Source organism: Nomascus leucogenys, chromosome 7b (assembly GCF_006542625.1).
Source record: "Nomascus leucogenys isolate Asia chromosome 7b, Asia_NLE_v1, whole genome shotgun sequence".
In the NCBI taxonomy this organism is placed as follows: Eukaryota; Metazoa; Chordata; class Mammalia; order Primates; family Hylobatidae; genus Nomascus; species Nomascus leucogenys.
In genome coordinates, this window is record NC_044387.1 from 98227548 (window position 1) to 98247031 (window position 19484).

Consider the following 19484-nt stretch of genomic DNA (forward strand, 5'->3'; position numbering starts at 1 on the left):
TATTTGTTATTATTTATTTCTAAGTTTATCTGGCAGAACTCATCAGAAAAAAACATAAAGTCAATTTATTTCTAAATTTTAAAAATCTTTTTTGATAGGGACTTAAGTTAATTTACATTAGAGTGTATCTTCTGAGGAAATTGGTTCTTCATCTTTTGCTAGTTTGTTTTGTCTTGCAATCATGTTTCTTATTGTTTTCTTTTTTACAGTTTGCCAAAGACAAAATTTCCAAGGGGCATAGTATAGGGAAAAGGGGAAAGAAAAAGAAATACAATAAAACTAAATTAAGTGCTTTAAATTCCAGTGGGAAAATAAAAATGATTTGTGTTAAAGGTTAAATAGTCCCTAAACCGTAATGCTACAAGTGTTATAGGAAAGACGTTTCTATATCCTTGTGCAATGCATCATCAACCTACAGCCAAATACCACTGACACTGTATTTTTTTTTTTTTTATCTCTACAGAACATTTGGATACCACTTACCTCTGAGACAGTTCTTTTGGAAATTATAAATATATTTCTTTCCAGGGATCAAAAGAGTCCACATCAACATGAAAGATGAAGTGTTGAATCTGAATTCACAGCTGTTTTATGCAATCTGGAAAGAGTACGAGATTTCTCATTTTAGTTCAGTTCTCAAAGCTTTGTAGATAGAGGCCTGAAATGATATATTTGAATTTTTAAAAATATTCTTGTCTGGCTGTGTAAATGATTGCAATCAATCAGATTTTCTTTGTTCAAGAAAAAAACATGAAATTACAATATGAATATTTTGCACATGTAATTTTAGTTATACAGTGGGCAATGACTGACAGCTTAACAATGTCCCACTGTGGCAAGAGTAATGCGTTATTTTGGGAAAAATATTTTTACTTAAGAAAAGTTAACTTGCAATAAGTTGATTTTAAAAGTCTCCTTGGAAATTAATTTTGAAGGTCACAAAAGTATATCTGGAGTCTATTATTTTACAATTTTATAAACTAATTTTAAAAAATGTATTAAGACCTTACCTGTTACAAAAACAGAAATCTGCAGCAAAAATAAAATGATCTATTTCATGGTTGTTTATAATATACAAACATTTCAGAGAAGTATCATTGCCCATTTCAAAAGTGTTACATTAATTACAAAACAAATTTTAAATATTGGAAAAATTACAAAAATAAATTCCAATGGCAGGACAGATTATTATAATCAAATGGATGCATTTTTTGCCATTTTGAAAGAAAAGCTATGTTCACTGGATGTTTTATAATTACACTGTTTCAACAAATCAAAACTAAATATATTGTGATTTTGCTTGAAGATTCCAAAATGAGTTCAATTTTAAAGTGTAAATATACAATATTTAATATAATTTCCCCCTTTGAGTTGGAGATTTTACTGTAAAATTTGTTTTATCCATAAAACAAATTTAGTATAAATATTATTGTAATCAAATATTATACAGAGTTTGAGAGTGATGTCCACAAAATGGTAAAATAGAAGATCTCCTGCCATCACTCCTTTCAAAAGAGTACAACAGGAAACTATTCAAACCAAAATTCAAAGAAGTAATGGAGAAATCCCCGGGTCCATGTGATATTTAAACTTTATCTTATAGCCAATGGGAAGCTATTTACAGATTTTAAGCAAATGATTATGTCTGTGTTTTAAAGGTATTATATTCTAGATGCTTCACGGAATTACATAATTTATACTTTATAAATTTGTAATATATAACTGATTAAAAACAAGCTTGGAAACATAAACTCAAGCTAGAAAATATGGGTTTGACATAAAAGCTTAAATGTGTTTCGTGTGTTTGCTTGTTTGTTTCTAACACAAGTTTAACCTACATGTGAGTCACCTTTGGACTGGTGAGTCTAGAGTTTGAAACACACAATCTGGGTACATACATTTAGAGAAGGTCAGTCCACAAATGACGCTTAATGATCCTTGGGTGATGATCACTTTATCTCTAAAGAGAAAGTGCATGGAAAGAAAGGTCCGCACATACTCTGAAAAACTTAAAAACGGTCACATAAAAGGAACAAGACTAAGACTCACATATTCTCTACCTTGAAAGGGACAGAAATAGCCATATACATAGGAATAAATCATGTTTCTTATAATTATTTAAGGAGTCCAAGGATAGAAATGATTTGCCGGGTAACCATTTAGTGTTTGCTGAATTTATAATGTGTGAAATTGACACAGAAGCCTGAGCTGTAGGGGAAAACCTGGAGAGTGAGAATAAAGGGTCTCAAGAAGCAGTGGTTGACTTGGTCAATGTTGAAAGGTCAGGAAAGTGAGAACTACAATTGGTCATTTGGATTTGGCTACATAGTCACTAGTGACTTCTGTAAAGAGCGGTTTCAGTGGAGTGTGGGGATAGGAGACCTACTGAAAATGCATCAGACAATGAATAGGAGGTAGGGGAAGGGAAATAGCCTGTGTGGGAACAAACAACACAAACAAAAATGTTTTCAGCAACCGCCCTCGTTTGATCCTTCACCCTTGCGAATTAAAACCCAAAGGAGAAGGTCTTACGTCAATCAAAGGAAATTATGAATGACTCAAAGTCAGGAGTTCTAGCAAACGCATTATTTAGGTGGCAGGATCGTGATGTAAAATGGTCCCAGCAGGTTGGAAAGATACAAATATAGGTTAGCTTTTTTTCATGTCAGTTTTCCAAATTCACCAATGACGCTCCCTGCTATTATTTTTGGTATATCAAGGATTCTAAATAAAAATATTCAAAAATGTATCTTCACAATTCTTGGTCTTCTGAACTCTGATAATTTATCTTTATTCCACTTAACATACTTTCATAGCATCAACAATAGTAACAGTGGTTGCCAGTTCTAGATTTCTACCATTTACCAACAATAATCCAATTAGTTTATTAATTTAATCCTCATGGCATAAATTGAGGTTTAGATCATTTGTGCAGATATGAAATGGCTTAAGCAATTTATTTGTTTTTACTTATAATTAAGTTATTTAATTGTTTTTACCTAGAATGTTTCACCTCTAAAACCCACAAATTCTTCAATTTGGATCAATTCTCAATACTGCTTCTTCATATGCCAGGCCGCTGAGTACAACAGAGAAAATCACACAGCTGGCTAGATGAATATCTAATTTATCCTATATATTTATACTACAATGCATTCTCAGAAATTTCATCTGGGTTTCTTTTTTTGGTCCCTTTCTCATTTCTGCTCTGCCATGACTCAAAAACTTCTCTATTCCAACATCTTACCCAATATCCATCATAATCTTCATTGTCAACAACCTCATATCCTATTTTACAGAGATATTTGAGGCCAGAAGATTTAAACTTGCTTTAATACCTATCTTTATAAACAAATGTATTTTTTTTCCTACATTCATTTTTCTCTTCTTTGTTCCAGGCTCAAAGAGAAAATGGCCCCATTCGGAGTTGAAGGTTATTCTTTCTGTAATTTCCATCTGAAATATACTTCTTTAGATCCATTCTTCACTGAGAAACTACAATTTGTGCTCCAAAGCCCTGCTTACATTTTCATTTTGTGAAATAGTCTCTGACACAGGATTTTCTGCACGCTCCCCAAACACAGTAATTTTTCTACAATGCTAATGCTGTACCTATACACACATTCATCTTACTTATCATTGCATGGTTTATGAGGTGGGTGGCAAACATGGTTGAATATTAGGAAAAAAAGTTTCCCAACCCCCTTTGCCACATACTGTGATTCTATAGGACTGAGTCAGGACTTAGAAATTGATGACTCATAAATACTGCTATGTGATGATAATGATCATCCTGGGTTGGAAACCACTGAATCATAGGCCTCAGGTCAGGGAAACAGCTTTAATTTCAGCTCCGAAACTTAATAGAAGAATGGTTTTCCACAAACTTCTCAAATATCTGACTCCCAGCAATAAATCTTTTCTCTGTTTTCAAACAATGTTGGGATTTCTACCACGTCTTCCCATTTCTATCAGTAGCCCCAGCCATCCATCATCTCTCTCATCTGGCCTAATGCAACCCCCTGACTGATGTCTGACTCACACTTGCTTCCTCTATTATATTTTCTCCATCTAGAACTGAGAGACTCCTTTATGGAAAAGTAATATAATGCCACTTCTCTCCTTAAAAATCTTCCAGGGACTTCCTTTGACATGCAGAATATAATTCAAATTCTTCACAACAGCCTATATGACTGTATAACTTGCTGTTACGAATTTCCCTTTTTCCAATTCCTGTTATTCCTTTGATTTCTCCTACTTCCTTCTCACTTGTTTATTTCAACTCAGCCATGTTGGGCTCCTTAATGTTCCTTAGCTACACTAGGCACGCTCAGGCCTCAGAGTCCTTGGATTTCATATTGTTTCTGTGTAGCAATGTTTCCCTGCAGATATTCATATGACTCTCTTCTTCCCTTTATTCAGATTTCTTATCAAAATCACCTCCTCTGAGAAGTATTCCTGGCAAAAGAGTATGCACACATTGTATTCACTCTTATCACCACAAATCACTTTTTAATTTTTTTAAAAAATTTGTTTTTGTCAATTTCCCTGACAAGACAGGAAAACACTGTTGAATTGAAGAGGCCAGAGAATTCTGGGCAAGGGATGCATGAATGGTTCTTGTTGGTGGATGAGGAAACATTGGGGAAGAGATAGCAAGTGATTATATTCCATCCTGACCAATAGGGGCACTCGCAGCGGTGCTGAGACCTTAGCAGCCAAAAGCCCAGAAATAGGATCTGATTTCTTAGTGCCTGTGGAAGGCATCAAACCAGGAAAAGTGATGCAATCTTCTCAGTAAGGAGACTGCAATATTTGTTCTTCCCTAATTTTATTTGCAAAATGTTCAATCACAGTTTTACTTCTGTGAGAACAACTCTTACTGGGACTGACACAAACAAAACTTTTTTCTTTTTTTATTTTATTTTATTTTACTTTTTTTAGATGGAGTCTTGCTCTTTCACCCATGGCACAATCTTAGCTCACTGCAACCTCCACCTCCTGGGTTCAAGTAATTCTCATACCTCAGTCTCCCGCGTAGCTGGGATTACAGGTGCCCGCCACCACGCCTGGCTAATTTAAAACTTTTTTCTATATTTAAATTTTTTTCTGTATAGTCTGGTTTCTATATTAACAAGCACTGTAATTAGATGGGACAAAATTTGTTTAGTGTGCTCTGGCCATAGTTAACTGGTGATATTATGGTGAAAACCTGTATCATATTTTTCCAATTCCATTTCTAGTCTCTAAAACCATTTCTTCCTCACACACTGTGTTTCAAGACAGAAGTTAAGTGTTTTTGAGTCTGGTTCCAGGAAGCCTAAAATAACATACCAATTATTTTGATTAAAGAAAAAGGCCATGGGTCATTTTCCTCATTAGATTATGTCAGTTATGGTATTGCTTGACGTCTATATTTTCTCCCAAATAAAAATGGGCTCTATATAATTTTATTTTAGTGTTGAATGGAAAAAGTGTGATCTAGTAGCCTTGTTATTAGTTTTCCTTTGTAAAATGTCTCAGTTAATTAGAATTGTATCCATTTATAAATATTTCATTGCAAATTTATTAAATAAGCTTTAAGCCTTGTCACAGAGGTGAATGGTGATTGTCTAATTTAAGCCTGAATTTTGTCTGTAACACTGCCTTTGTCTGGTGACACAATTTTGTATGAGCTTAATGAAAGTGGGTTTAGCTTATTCTATTGTCCTTTTGTTGCATTGCCATGACAATGTTTCATACAGAACTATATTCTCTTTTACTTCACTCTTTACCACTTTATTATCTGTTCTACCTTTAAATGACTTCTGCATTAATTTACACAGTAATCCATTGTGCACTGGTGTATGCCACCAAAAAACTAAAAGCATCTAAAAATATGATTACTGTGTATTCATTGGTCATTCACTCGCTTTCAGTGTAGATGATTTAGGTGAGGTTCATAAGAACTGGAAGACTTACCAGCTGTTTCAAAAAAAGTCTATAATAAGTGTGCCAAGAGACATTACCCTCATAGAAATAAACCCATGAATGTTTGATGTCCCCTCCAGTTTACTCCTGTACTTTAGTACACATCATAATGCACGTTTTTCAAGTTTTATTAAAGTGAGCATTTTTCTATTCATTCAAAATATCATATTCAGCATAGTGATTATAGGAAAATCATTTGGAGAAGGCAAATGATTCTGGATTCTTTCTAGTCCTGGCTACAACTGACTTTAATAGGACCTTATTAAAGTCAGTTTAACTCAAAGGGTCTCAGTTAAGTATTCTTTTTATTTTTTTTATTTTTACTTTTTTTAAATACAGGGTCAAGCTGGAGTGCAGTGGCACAATCCTGGCTCATTGCAACCTCTGCCACCTGGGCTCAAGGCATCCTTCCTCCTCAGCCTCCCAAGTAGCTGGGGCTACAGGTATAAGCCACCACATCTGGCTAATTTTTGTCTTTTTAGTAGAGAAAGGGTTTTTCCATATTGCCACGGCATTCTTGAACTCCTGAGCTCAAGCAATCCACCCACCTCGGCTTCCCAAAATGCTAGGATTACAGGTGTGAGCCACCATGCCTGGCCAGTATTCATTTTTTTTATGGGGTAGTGAGGGGTCAGTTTTCTGACCCATGAAAGCCGATATTGAGAGTTTAAACATTTTTTAATTTAAAATAAAGTTTTATATAAGATCGCGTTTTGTTAGTAACTTAATTGCTCCTTGGATGCTGTAGATCAAAATTTTAAAGACCATTAAGATACAACTTTATATACACCATGTGCCTCATTAGATGATTTGGCCAATGACAGCCCACCTATACAACAATGATCCCATAAGATTATAATACTATATGTTTTCTGTACCTTTTCTATGTTTAGATACATAAGTACTTACCACTGTGTTACAGTTGCCTACGGGATTCAGTAGAGTTCATGCTGTATAGGCGTGTAGCCTAGAAGCAATAAGCTATACCATATAACCTAGTTGTGTAGTAGGCTATACCATCTAGGTTTGTGTAAGTACTTTCTATGATGTTCCCACATTGACAAAATCTCCTAACAATGCATTTTTCAGAATATATCTCCATCATGAAGAGACATGACTTTTTTTTGTACCACTGTGTTCTTATTCAAAGAAAAATATGCACATTACACACAACTTTAAACTTATTCACACTCACGTTAGCAATCAAGAATGCAGGAATGTACAGTACATGCACTAACTGTGCCTTGACCATTTGCTGACCTGATACATGACTTAATATATTTGCTCTCACTTGAGGAAATCGAGTTTGGAAAAGAAAATGTGCATTTAACGTAAGTAAAATTATATTGAATGTTTCTTCCTAGTTTAATTTTTCAATAAAACAGGATCTCTTAAAATTATTTGTCATTAAACATTGAGCTATTTTTCTTTTATTAGAAATTACCTATCAAAATAGTGGCTGTCTGTCTTGATTAAAAGTGGATTGGTATAATGATATACTATTGGATCTGTACCCTTTCTATTCTGTTTTTTCTTCTAATTTGTAGAGTAATCACGACTATGATAGCAGGAATAAAAATGTCCTCAAGAACAGGTGCCTAATTGGGAGAAAACTTGACACTTCCCATTTCCATTTTAGAAGTTAAAAAAATCTACATGTTAAGTTATTTTTATAGTTAAGAAGTTTAAGTTGTTTAAAATGCCACAAAGTATAAAACATGATCTGAATATTGTTAAAAGGTCATGCAAATTAGAACCATGCTTATTCAATTTGAATCAAAGTATATTTAAGCCATTTTTTCATAAAATTATTGAGATTATTAATATTTAATAACCTAAATCATTTTTATAAAGTGATAATAAAACAGATTATCCTAAGAGATTGTTTTTGTTATGGCTGCATCAAAAGAAACTAAAATGCATTGTGCCAGGAAGGACTAGTGTCAGTGACATTCAAGTAATCTGGGGGTGATAGATGCTTGACTCTGCTAAATTTATGCTAGGATTAGCACCATTTACCTGCTCTTAGTGTGTTAAATACTCAATGAAATATGTATTTATGAAAGTAATTCAGTGTTTTTCAAATTTCATGACACTTTTAACAAAGCTGTTAAATTAACAGCTTTATGGGGTTCTAATTGACATATAAAGAACTGCACATATTCAATATGTACAATTTGATGAGTCTGAACATACACAAACACCCATCATATCATCACCACAATCAAGGTAATCAACATATCCAGCACATTTTAATAGTACCATAAAGACTTCTCCGCCTTTTAAGAGTCCTGGTAGTCTCAGTGAAACAAAATCTCTTGATTTTCAACATTCCTCTAATTTATCAGTTCTTTCCAACTGGGATTTACCAAGCGATGTCATTTTGTGTTGAATTACCATGAGTTTTTAAAAGATGCTAAATGAAATAAAGTATGTTAGAATTTGATTGCCAATCAAGATTATGATATGCGATCTGAATTTTTAGACCAGTGGTTCTAAAGTTGGTGAGGGAGAGGGGCAGTTGTACTGTGTGGGAGACACTTGGCAATGTCTGGCAATATTTTAGTCGTCACAATTGCAGACTGGTGCCAGAATCTAGTATGTAAAGGCCAGGGATACTGCTACATGCCCTACAAGGCACAGGGCAGTCTTGTAGTATCTGGCTCACAATGTCAACAGTGCTGAGGTACAGAAACACTGATTTAGATTAATCATTGTACACAGAAGTATAGAGTGAGTAAAATGTGTTGTTTGCCTTGTGAAATTTGGAGAAAAAAAACAAAGCTCTATCCAACCATTCTACATTTCTGACATCTGTGTTACATATGATTGGAAATTCTCTTTCTTCTAAATACCCATTGTGTGCTTCAATGACTGCCGGGATACGAGCCACTTGTTCCTACAGTAATTGTCACAGGATAGCTGCCAGATGGTAATACTGAGAAGGACAACATGAAAAAAAATTGTGTTCTTTTTTTCTCATTTCATTCTGTCTTCATAGGCTAAATAAGTTGGTCTAATGTTTGTTCTACCCTACTTTAAGCAGAAGACATAATTCCTTCATGCAAATGGCACCTAAATGGTAAACAGACATGTCACGTGAGATTCTGAGATTCTTTTAATAGATCTGCTTATTATTTGTCCTTATGGACCATTTGACATTATTCAAAGAGGAAAGTTTTTTTTTTTTTTTGCCACTAAAAGAGAACCCGGGTAGGCCTATGACTCTTCTGTTCACTCTTGGAGAGTGCTGTGATAACTTTGTCATAAATGCTATTAGAATGCCCTGACTTTATAATATGTATAGCTATGTATTTGATTTAAATCTTCACTGTGACATGTAAGACTGGCTTCAGGCAGGCTGTTGCCTGCAAATAGGCGTGACCAGCTTGTTCTCTCTTTTCCATCTGACTTTTTGCAAAGCCTCTCAAATTGAAATACAGAGAGGGGCATGGTCAGGGGATAGACTTTTACACAGAGGTGCTGCTCTAGAATGAGTCTCTGTTACTATGTCTGGCAGGTTGTTAGCATGGATTTTTCTAGTTACTAGCCTAATTTAAGGTTTCGTGGTATCACTAAGGCGCCTCTGCTTGGACTCCCTGCCATGACGTGGGCTACAGGCACCCTCTCCCTGAGTACTACTTCCTGTATACCTCTGGTTTTTCAGGGGTCCCATTCATGGAAAAACTCTTTGAGTCTCACTGTATACACACATGATACTCTTGAGCAGGAATCACATTGACTCCAGGCTGACACTTCCCTGCATGACAAATTATCTGATCTATAAGAAACATTTACCTATCATTTATCCTGACAGATTCTACCAGTGAATTTCCTACCAAAGAATTTTGGCAGAATTTCTTTCTTCTTGATGGCTAACCTTCAAACTCCATGAAACACAGATCGAGGTGACCTTTGTGAGTCACCTGTCTCTAGGCTTAAGCAGGTAGCATCTTTCCGGTCATCCACATTTGGAGAGAATATTGGAACTCAGCACAGCAGCAACATTCTCCAAAGCAATCTCTCAATCTCTGTTCTCTCAAACTGATATGCCGAGCTACGTTCAAAATCTGCACCTTTGTAGGCTCAGAATTTACTTGGATAACTGACATTTATTGTCAACTGGGGCCTGAGTCTAAATATCTAAGATACCATTTGTGATTACTAGAAGAATCCATATCACGATTTGCTCATGAATCAAAATTTCATAGTATTTGGAAAGACAGACTGAAATCATATTGATACCATTGTCCTCATGCCTCATTCTAATGATTAAAAACTCTAAGCAATATATGTGCATAAAATACTCATTGGAAATTATAAATGCACATATATATGTATATGTCTATATATGTATATGTTTATACACACATTACATGTATATGTATATATGTACACATATGTATATGAATATATATGTACACATATACATGCATATATGCATGTGTATATACATATGCATATGTGCATAAAATTCTCCTATATGTATGCATATGTATATATATGCATATATGTGCATAAAAGATATACATGTGTATACACGTATGTGTGTATATATATGTATGTGTGCATATATATAGTGTTTTTCTTTGTTAAATGGTTTATAATAGTGCAATTTTCAATTTTGGTGTGAAGTATTAAGTAACTGATGTTAAGACAGAAATCTAAGAAAGTTATTTTAAACAGTAATATTTTGGCAATGCAAAGCTATCTAGTAATATTGCTCAGACAATACAAAGCTAGTTCTATTCATATTTGTCCTGCTGATCTGGAAGATAAAACTGATCCCTCCCTGCAAGGGCTGCACTAGCTGGAATGAGACATTGTGTTTGTAGGACCTATGATCTTCTTTACAGAGAAAAGCAATTCATAAAGTTAGAAAAGGGCACCATGTAAAATCCAACTCACATTTTGTAGAAATAGCGTGAGGATTGCTGAGAGTGCTAAGAAAGACTAAATAATCGCAACAACCAAACCAAAAACAACAAGAAAAAGACCTCTATTCTCCATAGTTTATTCTTGAGAATATGACATGGAAAAAGTATGCCTAAGAAAATGTATCTTAAGGGAGAATGTTATTTGTGTATTTTTTTCAAAAGGGCCATGTTCTTAACTGTTTTTGCACTGCATTTATATATTGTTAATATCTTTTTATAACTTGAATATATCTTAATTCTACAGCCTACTTTGCATTAAGTGCTCTGGATCAAGGCATGCCAATATGATATTTTGATCTTGTATTTTAGTTTTGTCTTTTTCTTAATTCCAGGTAGCACACATGATTATTATGAGAAAATGTTTTAGATTTACCTGTATGTTAAACAATTTTATTTTTGTTGTTAAATCTTCTTCCATCTCAGCTTCTTTATACGATTATTTTCCTTTTTCCTGAAGTATGCCTTTGTAGGTTCCTTCAGTGACATTGTATTTGCCATGTTGATCAATCAGTTTTTATTTTTCTGGAAGTGCATTTATTTTTCCTTTAGTCTTGAATGCTTGCTTTGCTGGATTAAAAAACTACTTGATCCTAATTTGCAGGCATCAGGGCCTTAATTTGGAGAGACTTTCTTGTGGAGAAAATGTGTCTTCTGCTTCGCTTGAGGACCATGAATTCCTAACAACGTGGTACACTTTGTCTTCCTTTGAGAGGCCTGGTTAGTGTGAGAACCTCAGAGTCAGCTCTCCACCGAGGATATAAGCAACGTTATTAGTGGAGTCTTCCATTTCAGGAAGATATTACAATGGTTTTTACAAAGAGTATTTCACAAAGGAGTATATTCAAATTTTATTTGATCTGGGATATGAGGGTATACCTAAAGGTGTTCATGGTATAGTGTGAAAAATTTTCTAAATTGTAAGTAATTTAAAAATAATAATGTTAACATACTAAAAATAAATCTAGTAATTGTAGTAAAGTTTTTAAACATTGTCAAAACCTTTTTCTCCTGCCTTCTTTGTACAAGGCTTAGGTGGTAGACTTGTTAATTAGTGAAATGAGATATTCAAGTTTAATGCTTAAGGCACAAAGGGTTAATGACTGTTATAACAGGTAATACTCTTCAGATTGTTGTTTGATAATACATGGAATGACTCAGTTCATGTTAATAATGCACAATAGTCTTCAGTGGGGGAAGCAAGGGTGAAATTGAGATTTAACACAGAAACTACAGATTTAATATTTAGCACCACTTTACCACTCAAAATTTAATTTTCAGATCACGAATTTTATATCTATTTTGTTCTAATTTTAATTACTGCCTCCAGATTTGTTACGTAAACAAATTCTTATAGATGGTTAGATAATATACCTCATTATTATTGTTTGTCCTAAAATGGAATCAGTTTACAGCTAGAATGACATCATTACCAAACTGGATCTTATAGATGGATCCGCCAGATCTCAGTGGTTGTTCAGAGCTCCAGGGTCTGTCAGTCAGGATGGGGGCCTAGCGAGCACTCTGCCATGTGGACATAGCACATTCTGTAACCACTTCTTGCTCAGATTACATGATATTTAAGACTCATCAAGCCAAACTTGAGAGGAGGTGGCTCTTCTGGCAATATTTCCAGTGATCCCAGAATCTTTGTGAAGAGAAATTCTTATTTGTTTACAAAGCTATTATAATATGTATAAAACACTAAGATTTAATTTTATATGAATATTTGTAAGTATATTTTTGTTCTGGCATTTGATTAAAAAATATAATTCCAGAAAGTAAGTCTTATAAATAATACATACAAATAGTCATATAAACTTTTTTTTTTTTTTTTGAGACTGAGTCTCACTCTGTCGCACAGGCTATAGTGCAGTGGTGCGATCTCGGCTCACTGCAAGTTCTGCCTCCCGGGTTCACGCCATTCTCCTGCCTCAGCCTCCCGAGTAGCTGGGACTACAGGCGCCCGCCACCACGCCTGGTTAATTTGTTTGTATTTTTAGTAGAGATGGGGTTTCACCATGTTAGCCAGGATGGTCTCGATCTCCTGACCTCATGATCCACCCACCTCGGCCTCCCAAAGTGCTGGCACTACAGGCATGAGCCACCGTGCCCAGCCTAAACAATTTTTTTAAATTTAATTATACTCCTTATATGGCTGTCTTGGTCAGAATTGTTAAAATATAAACGTAACAAAAGCCCTAGCACCATCGTATATCTTATAAAGAATAAAAATTACTTTTAGCTTTTATAGTGAAACCCACCAAAATGATTGAGTTTGACAGTATTTTTCAAAAACAATATTAACAGTTTGACAGTATTTTTCATAAACAATATGGCCCATAAAAAAGTGAACTAACAAAATTTCTTAAAATGATAACTTCATTGATACACAGTAAGGTAGGTGGGCATTGAGTCTCCAACTTAAGCATTTATCTGAAGCATTCCAAAATAGTTTCTTGCTTTGCTTCGAGAGATGTGCAAGTTCACCAACATAGAGAAATTCTTCAGTTTTGAATCATTTTTGTGCTTTGTAATAGTAAATGGGCAAAAATCAGAGCACTTATATAATAATAGACTACAGTAAAGAATAGATGTTTCAGCTGGGCATGGTGGCTCACACCTGTAATCCCAGCACTTTGGGAGGCTGAGGTGGGCGGATCACCTGAGGTCAGGAGTTCAAGACTGGCCTGGCCAACATGGTGAAACCTCATCTCTACTAAAAATACAAAAATTAGCTGGGCGTGGTGGTGGGCGCCTGTACTCCCAGCTACTCAGGAAGCTGAGGCAGAATTGCTTGAACCCGGGTGGTGGAGGTTGTAGTGAACCGAGATAGCACCATTGTACTCCAGCCTGGGCAACAGAGTGAGACTCTGTCTCAAAAAAGAAAAGATGTTTCAAAGTGTTTTAAAGAATTATTTACTCTCCATAATCTGGCTTTTTACATTCGTTTTCTTATTTTTAAATCTAGCCCTTTGAAATTCATCAACTGTCATGTATTATTTTCAGATGAAAATAATGAGTGATTATTGAAAATGGAATTTAAAGTTCTGTGAATCAGATGGGAAACAAAAACTTGCCTTCAGTTTTTACAGATTCCACCAGAACGTAAAATTTGTGATGTCATAGATTTTCTCTATTTTGTTTGCTGCTGTATCTCTAGTACCTACAAGAGTGGCCCACACAGTGAATTCATGCATTACTGCATGCATGAATGAATAAAGAATCTCACATGTGGCCATTGCTCACTTATTCAGCTCAAAACCATGACACTCTGTGTCACATTATTTTATCTCCTCTCTCATTCTAACACCTAGCTTTTATAATATGCTTTTCCTAGCATTATAGTTACATTTAGACAGGTGATTTTATTTTAAAAATGCAAACCATTCTTTACAAATGACACTCAAAGCCAATAAAGAATTAATCCCTTTAAGATAGATACTTGCGTATATTGAGACTTTCAAGCCACCAAATGAAAGAGCTCTCATATGTGTCCTATTATCACAGAGGCTGAGTACCAGGATTTTACTTTTAAGATTTTTATATTGTCTCTCTCCCCTGCTCTTCTAAATAGAAGGGAAAAAACCAGTATGTTGGCCATACAGTCTTTACGTTGCATTTTCTCAGAGAAATGTTGAACAGTTATGAATAGAAAGAGTAAGAACCCAAAAGCATGGCCTGAGTCATCCCTTGCTTGTCATTTTGTGGGGAAGTTGAGTCTCATCCTTATCAGTTCTGTTGCTAGCCTGGGAAGCTGAAACCACAGTCCCTTCCAAATGATAACCATAATTTTCTCCCTTCTACTTTATTTTCTCATTTTTCATCTTATAATGAGCAGTTACAAAAACTTTTGGGTCCAAATGTTTTGCCAAGTCAGATAACTTACTTCTTAACCTTTTTGAATAGCCCATTTGAAGCCAGTTAACATTGTGACTCTAAAAAGACTAAATATAAAGTTTTACTAAGATAAGTCATCATGTTGAATAAATACACAAATATGACCTTTGGTATGGATGTGCATATAAGCAGTGGGGTAAAAGCATCCTTGTATTTAAAAGTAAAGAATTCGGTACTACAAGTAGAAATCTACATGCAGAAACACACACACAGTCTGGCTGTAGCTACAGGTAGCATGCATGTTCCTTTTACATGTGAGTCAGAAAACCTGATTTTCTTATGCTCTGTGTTATTCATCAAAGTAGTGAGGGCAAGCCTATTGGGATAGTGTGCATTCCTTGCAGAGAAAGCAAAACAAGCTGTTGAATTTTCTTTTCTCAGGAGAGAAGACAATGAGGTCAGCTAGAATGACGGATTGTCATCACTGGGGCACGGGAAAGGGGTTGAGCAAGTCAATGTATGTTTTCCAGAGCCTAGAGAATGTGTCTGATTCTCTGAAGTATATTTTTTCTAAATGCCAGGTGAGTATGCAATGCTGTTGTGAGGTAGAGATTATTATTGTCATAAGCATTATTACTTAATATGTTTTTCCTCTTATATGCTACACATTATGATATACGCTTTAAAATATTATATTGGTTTGATTCTCACAACAAGCCTGTGAGTTTGGTATTGCTAGCAATAGTTAACATATTTGAAAAAGTTGGAAGAGAGAGATATAATAACTCGTTTCCATGAAATTAATCAACCATTGATATATACAAGGAGACTATTTTAAACAAAGGGAAAGTGTGACTAAATAAAACTTTAAATGAAAAGGAGTGCAAAAATGCTATCGGGATTGGAGATACATTTTAAAAAATTTGCTATGTATTACAATTAAAAAATATATTAATGAAGTATTTTGAATAGAGTTTCCTAAGTCTAATAAGTTTTGCTAGGGCATGAGTGACTAAAATACAAACAAACAGGCTTCTCAACATATTCTCCTTCACTGTTTCATCAATGCCATACATACTTATTAATGGTTTACAAAAATACACCCTGCTATGGTTTATTGCCAAATAGCAAAGATGTAAATTACATCTCCAACACTGACATGCCACTACATTATTAACAGGGCCACGGAGGCCATTGAAACTACACTGTATGCACATTTACAGTAGAGGACATATTGAATGGTAAGCTTTAGTATTTTAGTATATTTAATTTGACACACTTGGTGCTGTTCTTTGTGAATGTTAATCTTTTCAACCAATACAGCAGCATGTCAGTATCTTCATTTGCAGGGTATAATAGGCTTATATCCTGAAACAATAAACTTATAATAGCTTGTCTGTTGCTTGGTGGAGATATGCGTATTCAGCACGAACAAGGTGTTGCATGCCCTATTTTTGCTCAAGGTTCTTTACACATGCCTTTCCTTTCCTGTCAGGAACACAAGCCACATTTATAAGTTTTTGCTATAATACCAACTACATAGTTTGGAAATTTTCCATGGTAGTACAATTCACTTTCTTTTTCCATTATTGATATAATTATAACTAGGTACATCTATATTTGAAATGTGAAGTGAGCATTAGACTGGTTTTTAATATTACATTGAGACTGATTTCTTTTTTTAGAGACAGAAGTAAGATTTGGAAAAGGTGCATGCTTGTAGTATAAAACAGAAATGTACATAAAAGATCTTAATACAGATTACTTCTTTCTACCAATGGTAATATTCAACTTGGTATTCATCAGTGGGAAGGTTTGAATCCATTCTATTTAACTACTTTCTTTTCTGACTAATTTCATTTCTGCAACACAGTAGATATATTATTAAGAACCAAAAATTGAAACAAAATACTTATAGGTCACTTAATAAAAGATTTCTCTTCCAAATATTCTAAAATGGTATTAACACATATTCTATTTAGAACTCTTACTTCCTGTTATTATCTGTTATATTAAAACAATTGAGGTATAAATTTCTAGATAAAAGGGCATTACTCTAAAATTCCTTTCAAAAGATTGCAGCCTCAGTTGTACACTCTTATTGAATGACCCCAGTGATTGTGCTGCTTCATTGCATTTTACTTCTAACATTTCTGTCCTATGCACAAGATTGAAAAAGATTAAATTTGATTTGCGGCAGTCACTACTTGTTATCTTCAAATAAGTATTTGCAGATTAAACAAAGCATGATTCTAGAAGTAAGCATTATTGAGCCTATTTTAGAAAGACTTTTGTAAAATTAACCCATTTTTTACCATCAAACCTATGTTGTAGGAAATAGAATGCCTGTCCCATATATTTCCAAATGAAGCGTGACTTTAGAATGTGCTCCTCGTTATGCAGGTCCAACTCATCATTTTAAAGCTTTTCAAATCAAGTGCATTGGCACCATACACTGAACTGAATTTCTCAGAGATTTTATGGTTATTATCTAAAATACTGTACTAGCCAATCTATTATTTTCTCAGATTGTGTTTCAGTTTTAGTGATTAAGTTTGTTTTGCAAATTGATATAATATTGAGGATTGCATATATTTTAAACACACATACAGATAACACACACACACATTACCCCTATACTATTAAATCTAGAACTTACTGACCAGTATAAGTTTTTCCTCTACCTTTGGGAACCTTGAGCATAATAGCTTTGTTCATTAGATTATAGTATTAACTACAGATAATTAAACGTTACTTTAGAAATTGCTGTAGTAAAGTGATTTAGGCTTACCAATTTAAATCATACAAGCCTTATTAAAATAGTAGTAAAATTCCATTTATCTCTTAAACAACTTTAAGGACTTTTTGGAAAAACAATAACGTGTTGAGTATACTCCCCTTTAAAGGAGTTTCTGATTTTTTTTTTCTCAGCAGTCTAAAAGCAGATTAGAGCATTCTGTATATTAATTTCAAAACAGATTATGTTTCATATTAAATAGAAGATGACATATTTCAACTATTTTGTAGTGGAGAATAAAGCATGGAAATTTATCAGCCTGGCTATTCTGTTGTGACCTTTTTTCTAAGTTGAAATGCTTCCAATGACATTCCCAAAAGAACGATTTTTACATGAATGATCCCATATACACGTATGCATGAATATGTGTGTACATATAGATGTAATTTATTTGGTAAGTTTTTTGGATTTTTAAAAATTAATGAGGTCTTGCTATGTTGTCCAGACTGATCTCAAACTCGTGGTCTCAAGCAATCCTCCCAACTTGGCCTCCTAAAGTGCTAGGATTACAGATGTGAGCCATTGCACCCAGCCAACTTTTGGTGCTTTTGAACACTCCTCGGCTTTCCAAGAGGGATTCATGATGGGCATGGCACCTCCGAAAATAGAGTGACTTGGGACAAAGATGGTAGACAATGTTTGCTTGTGTTAAGGAGTTTTGCCTCTAAGAAGTGCAAGGTTTTTTATAAAACATAGGAATAATTATACTTTATAGGATTGATGCGTTAAATTTAAAATCTATGAAATGCCATTCACTATTCATGTCACATGGTAAATGCTCAAGGAATGGTAGCTTTCATTACTATTACTAATAAGAAAGTAGTTGTTAAATATACAGATTTTATAGCCAAAGTATTTCTCTACTATTTCTTAGCTATTTATCCTTTTCAAGTCAATTAACTTCTCAGAGCTGCAGGTTCCTCTTCTATAAAATAGAGATAAAACTTGCCTCTCAGTAATTAATATATACAGCATAAAGTGCACAATAAAACTGTGAAAAGTGTTGCTCCTATTTTCTTGTCTCATAGAGGATGCAGTCTTTAGTTATTGAAGGTTGACCAAATAATTAGCAGTGTTTTGTACAGAATCAGGTTGGAGGGGAGTCTGGAAAGACAATTAAGAAGCAGGTAAACATTATAAAAGTTACCAGAAATATTACAAATGTTATTACTTCATGCCACTAATAATGCATTTTAGAACTGAAGGAGCTACACAACTTAGCCAAAATGTAACAAGAGGAGTTGAGGGAACATGGAAAGAACTGGATTCTGAGAGAGCTTGGTCAAGATGGGTGGAGATGATGTCAGAAGTCAAGAAAGTTACTGGTATGGAAGCACCCTCCTGTTACACAGGAGTTCCATCCTACCATGCCTCTGGGATGGCTCTTAAAGCTGAGAGAGAGCCAACTATGAGTGAAGGAGCAATGTTATTGTATGGCAGGGGGTTGAATCAGGGATACAGAGTGTGGGCTGCAATGGATGCTACGGTACGTTGCCCAAACCCCCTTTAAGACCGAAGCACTCATTCCCCAACGGCTGGGAGTGTTGCTGGCTGATTACTGTAAGTGAGGTCCACCACCTTGGAATTGAAATCACCCACTGACGAACAGAGTGGCTTCATCAAGGTGTATGGAAAGCAGCCTCTACTCAATGTCTGTTTGATGTGGGTGGTATAAAGTTCTGCTCTTGTGTTCAAGGTGGGTCAGCTCTGAATGGACACTGGGGTCTGGCACTCCCTGTGGAGTCAGCTGAGGTCCTGGTTGTGACCGCATTGCAATTTAACACCTCTTCTGCAAATCCTACTTTATTCTACTCCCTGACTTTTTTTTCCTCCTTTTTGTAAAGATACATAACATAAAGTTTACCTTGTAACAATTTTTACATGTACAGTTCAGTGGCATTAAGTATACTTTTACCATTACTTTTCAACCATCACCACAGTCC

At 34.8% G+C, this 19484-nt stretch overlaps 1 protein-coding gene across 1 annotated transcript in view; it reads left to right on the forward strand.

Moving 5' to 3' along the window:
- Window positions 1–463: 463 nt before the first annotated feature.
- The window catches only part of LOC100593515, a 29599-nt gene continuing 10578 nt past the window's right edge, over window positions 464–19484 (forward strand). Inside the window, exons 1-3 of the mRNA XM_003276675.1 lie at window positions 464–607; window positions 6310–6413; window positions 15186–15325. Coding sequence (XP_003276723.1) covers window positions 552–607; window positions 6310–6413; window positions 15186–15325 — 300 coding nt within the window. The 5' untranslated portion in view covers window positions 464–551. The remainder of the gene's footprint in view (window positions 608–6309; window positions 6414–15185; window positions 15326–19484) is intronic.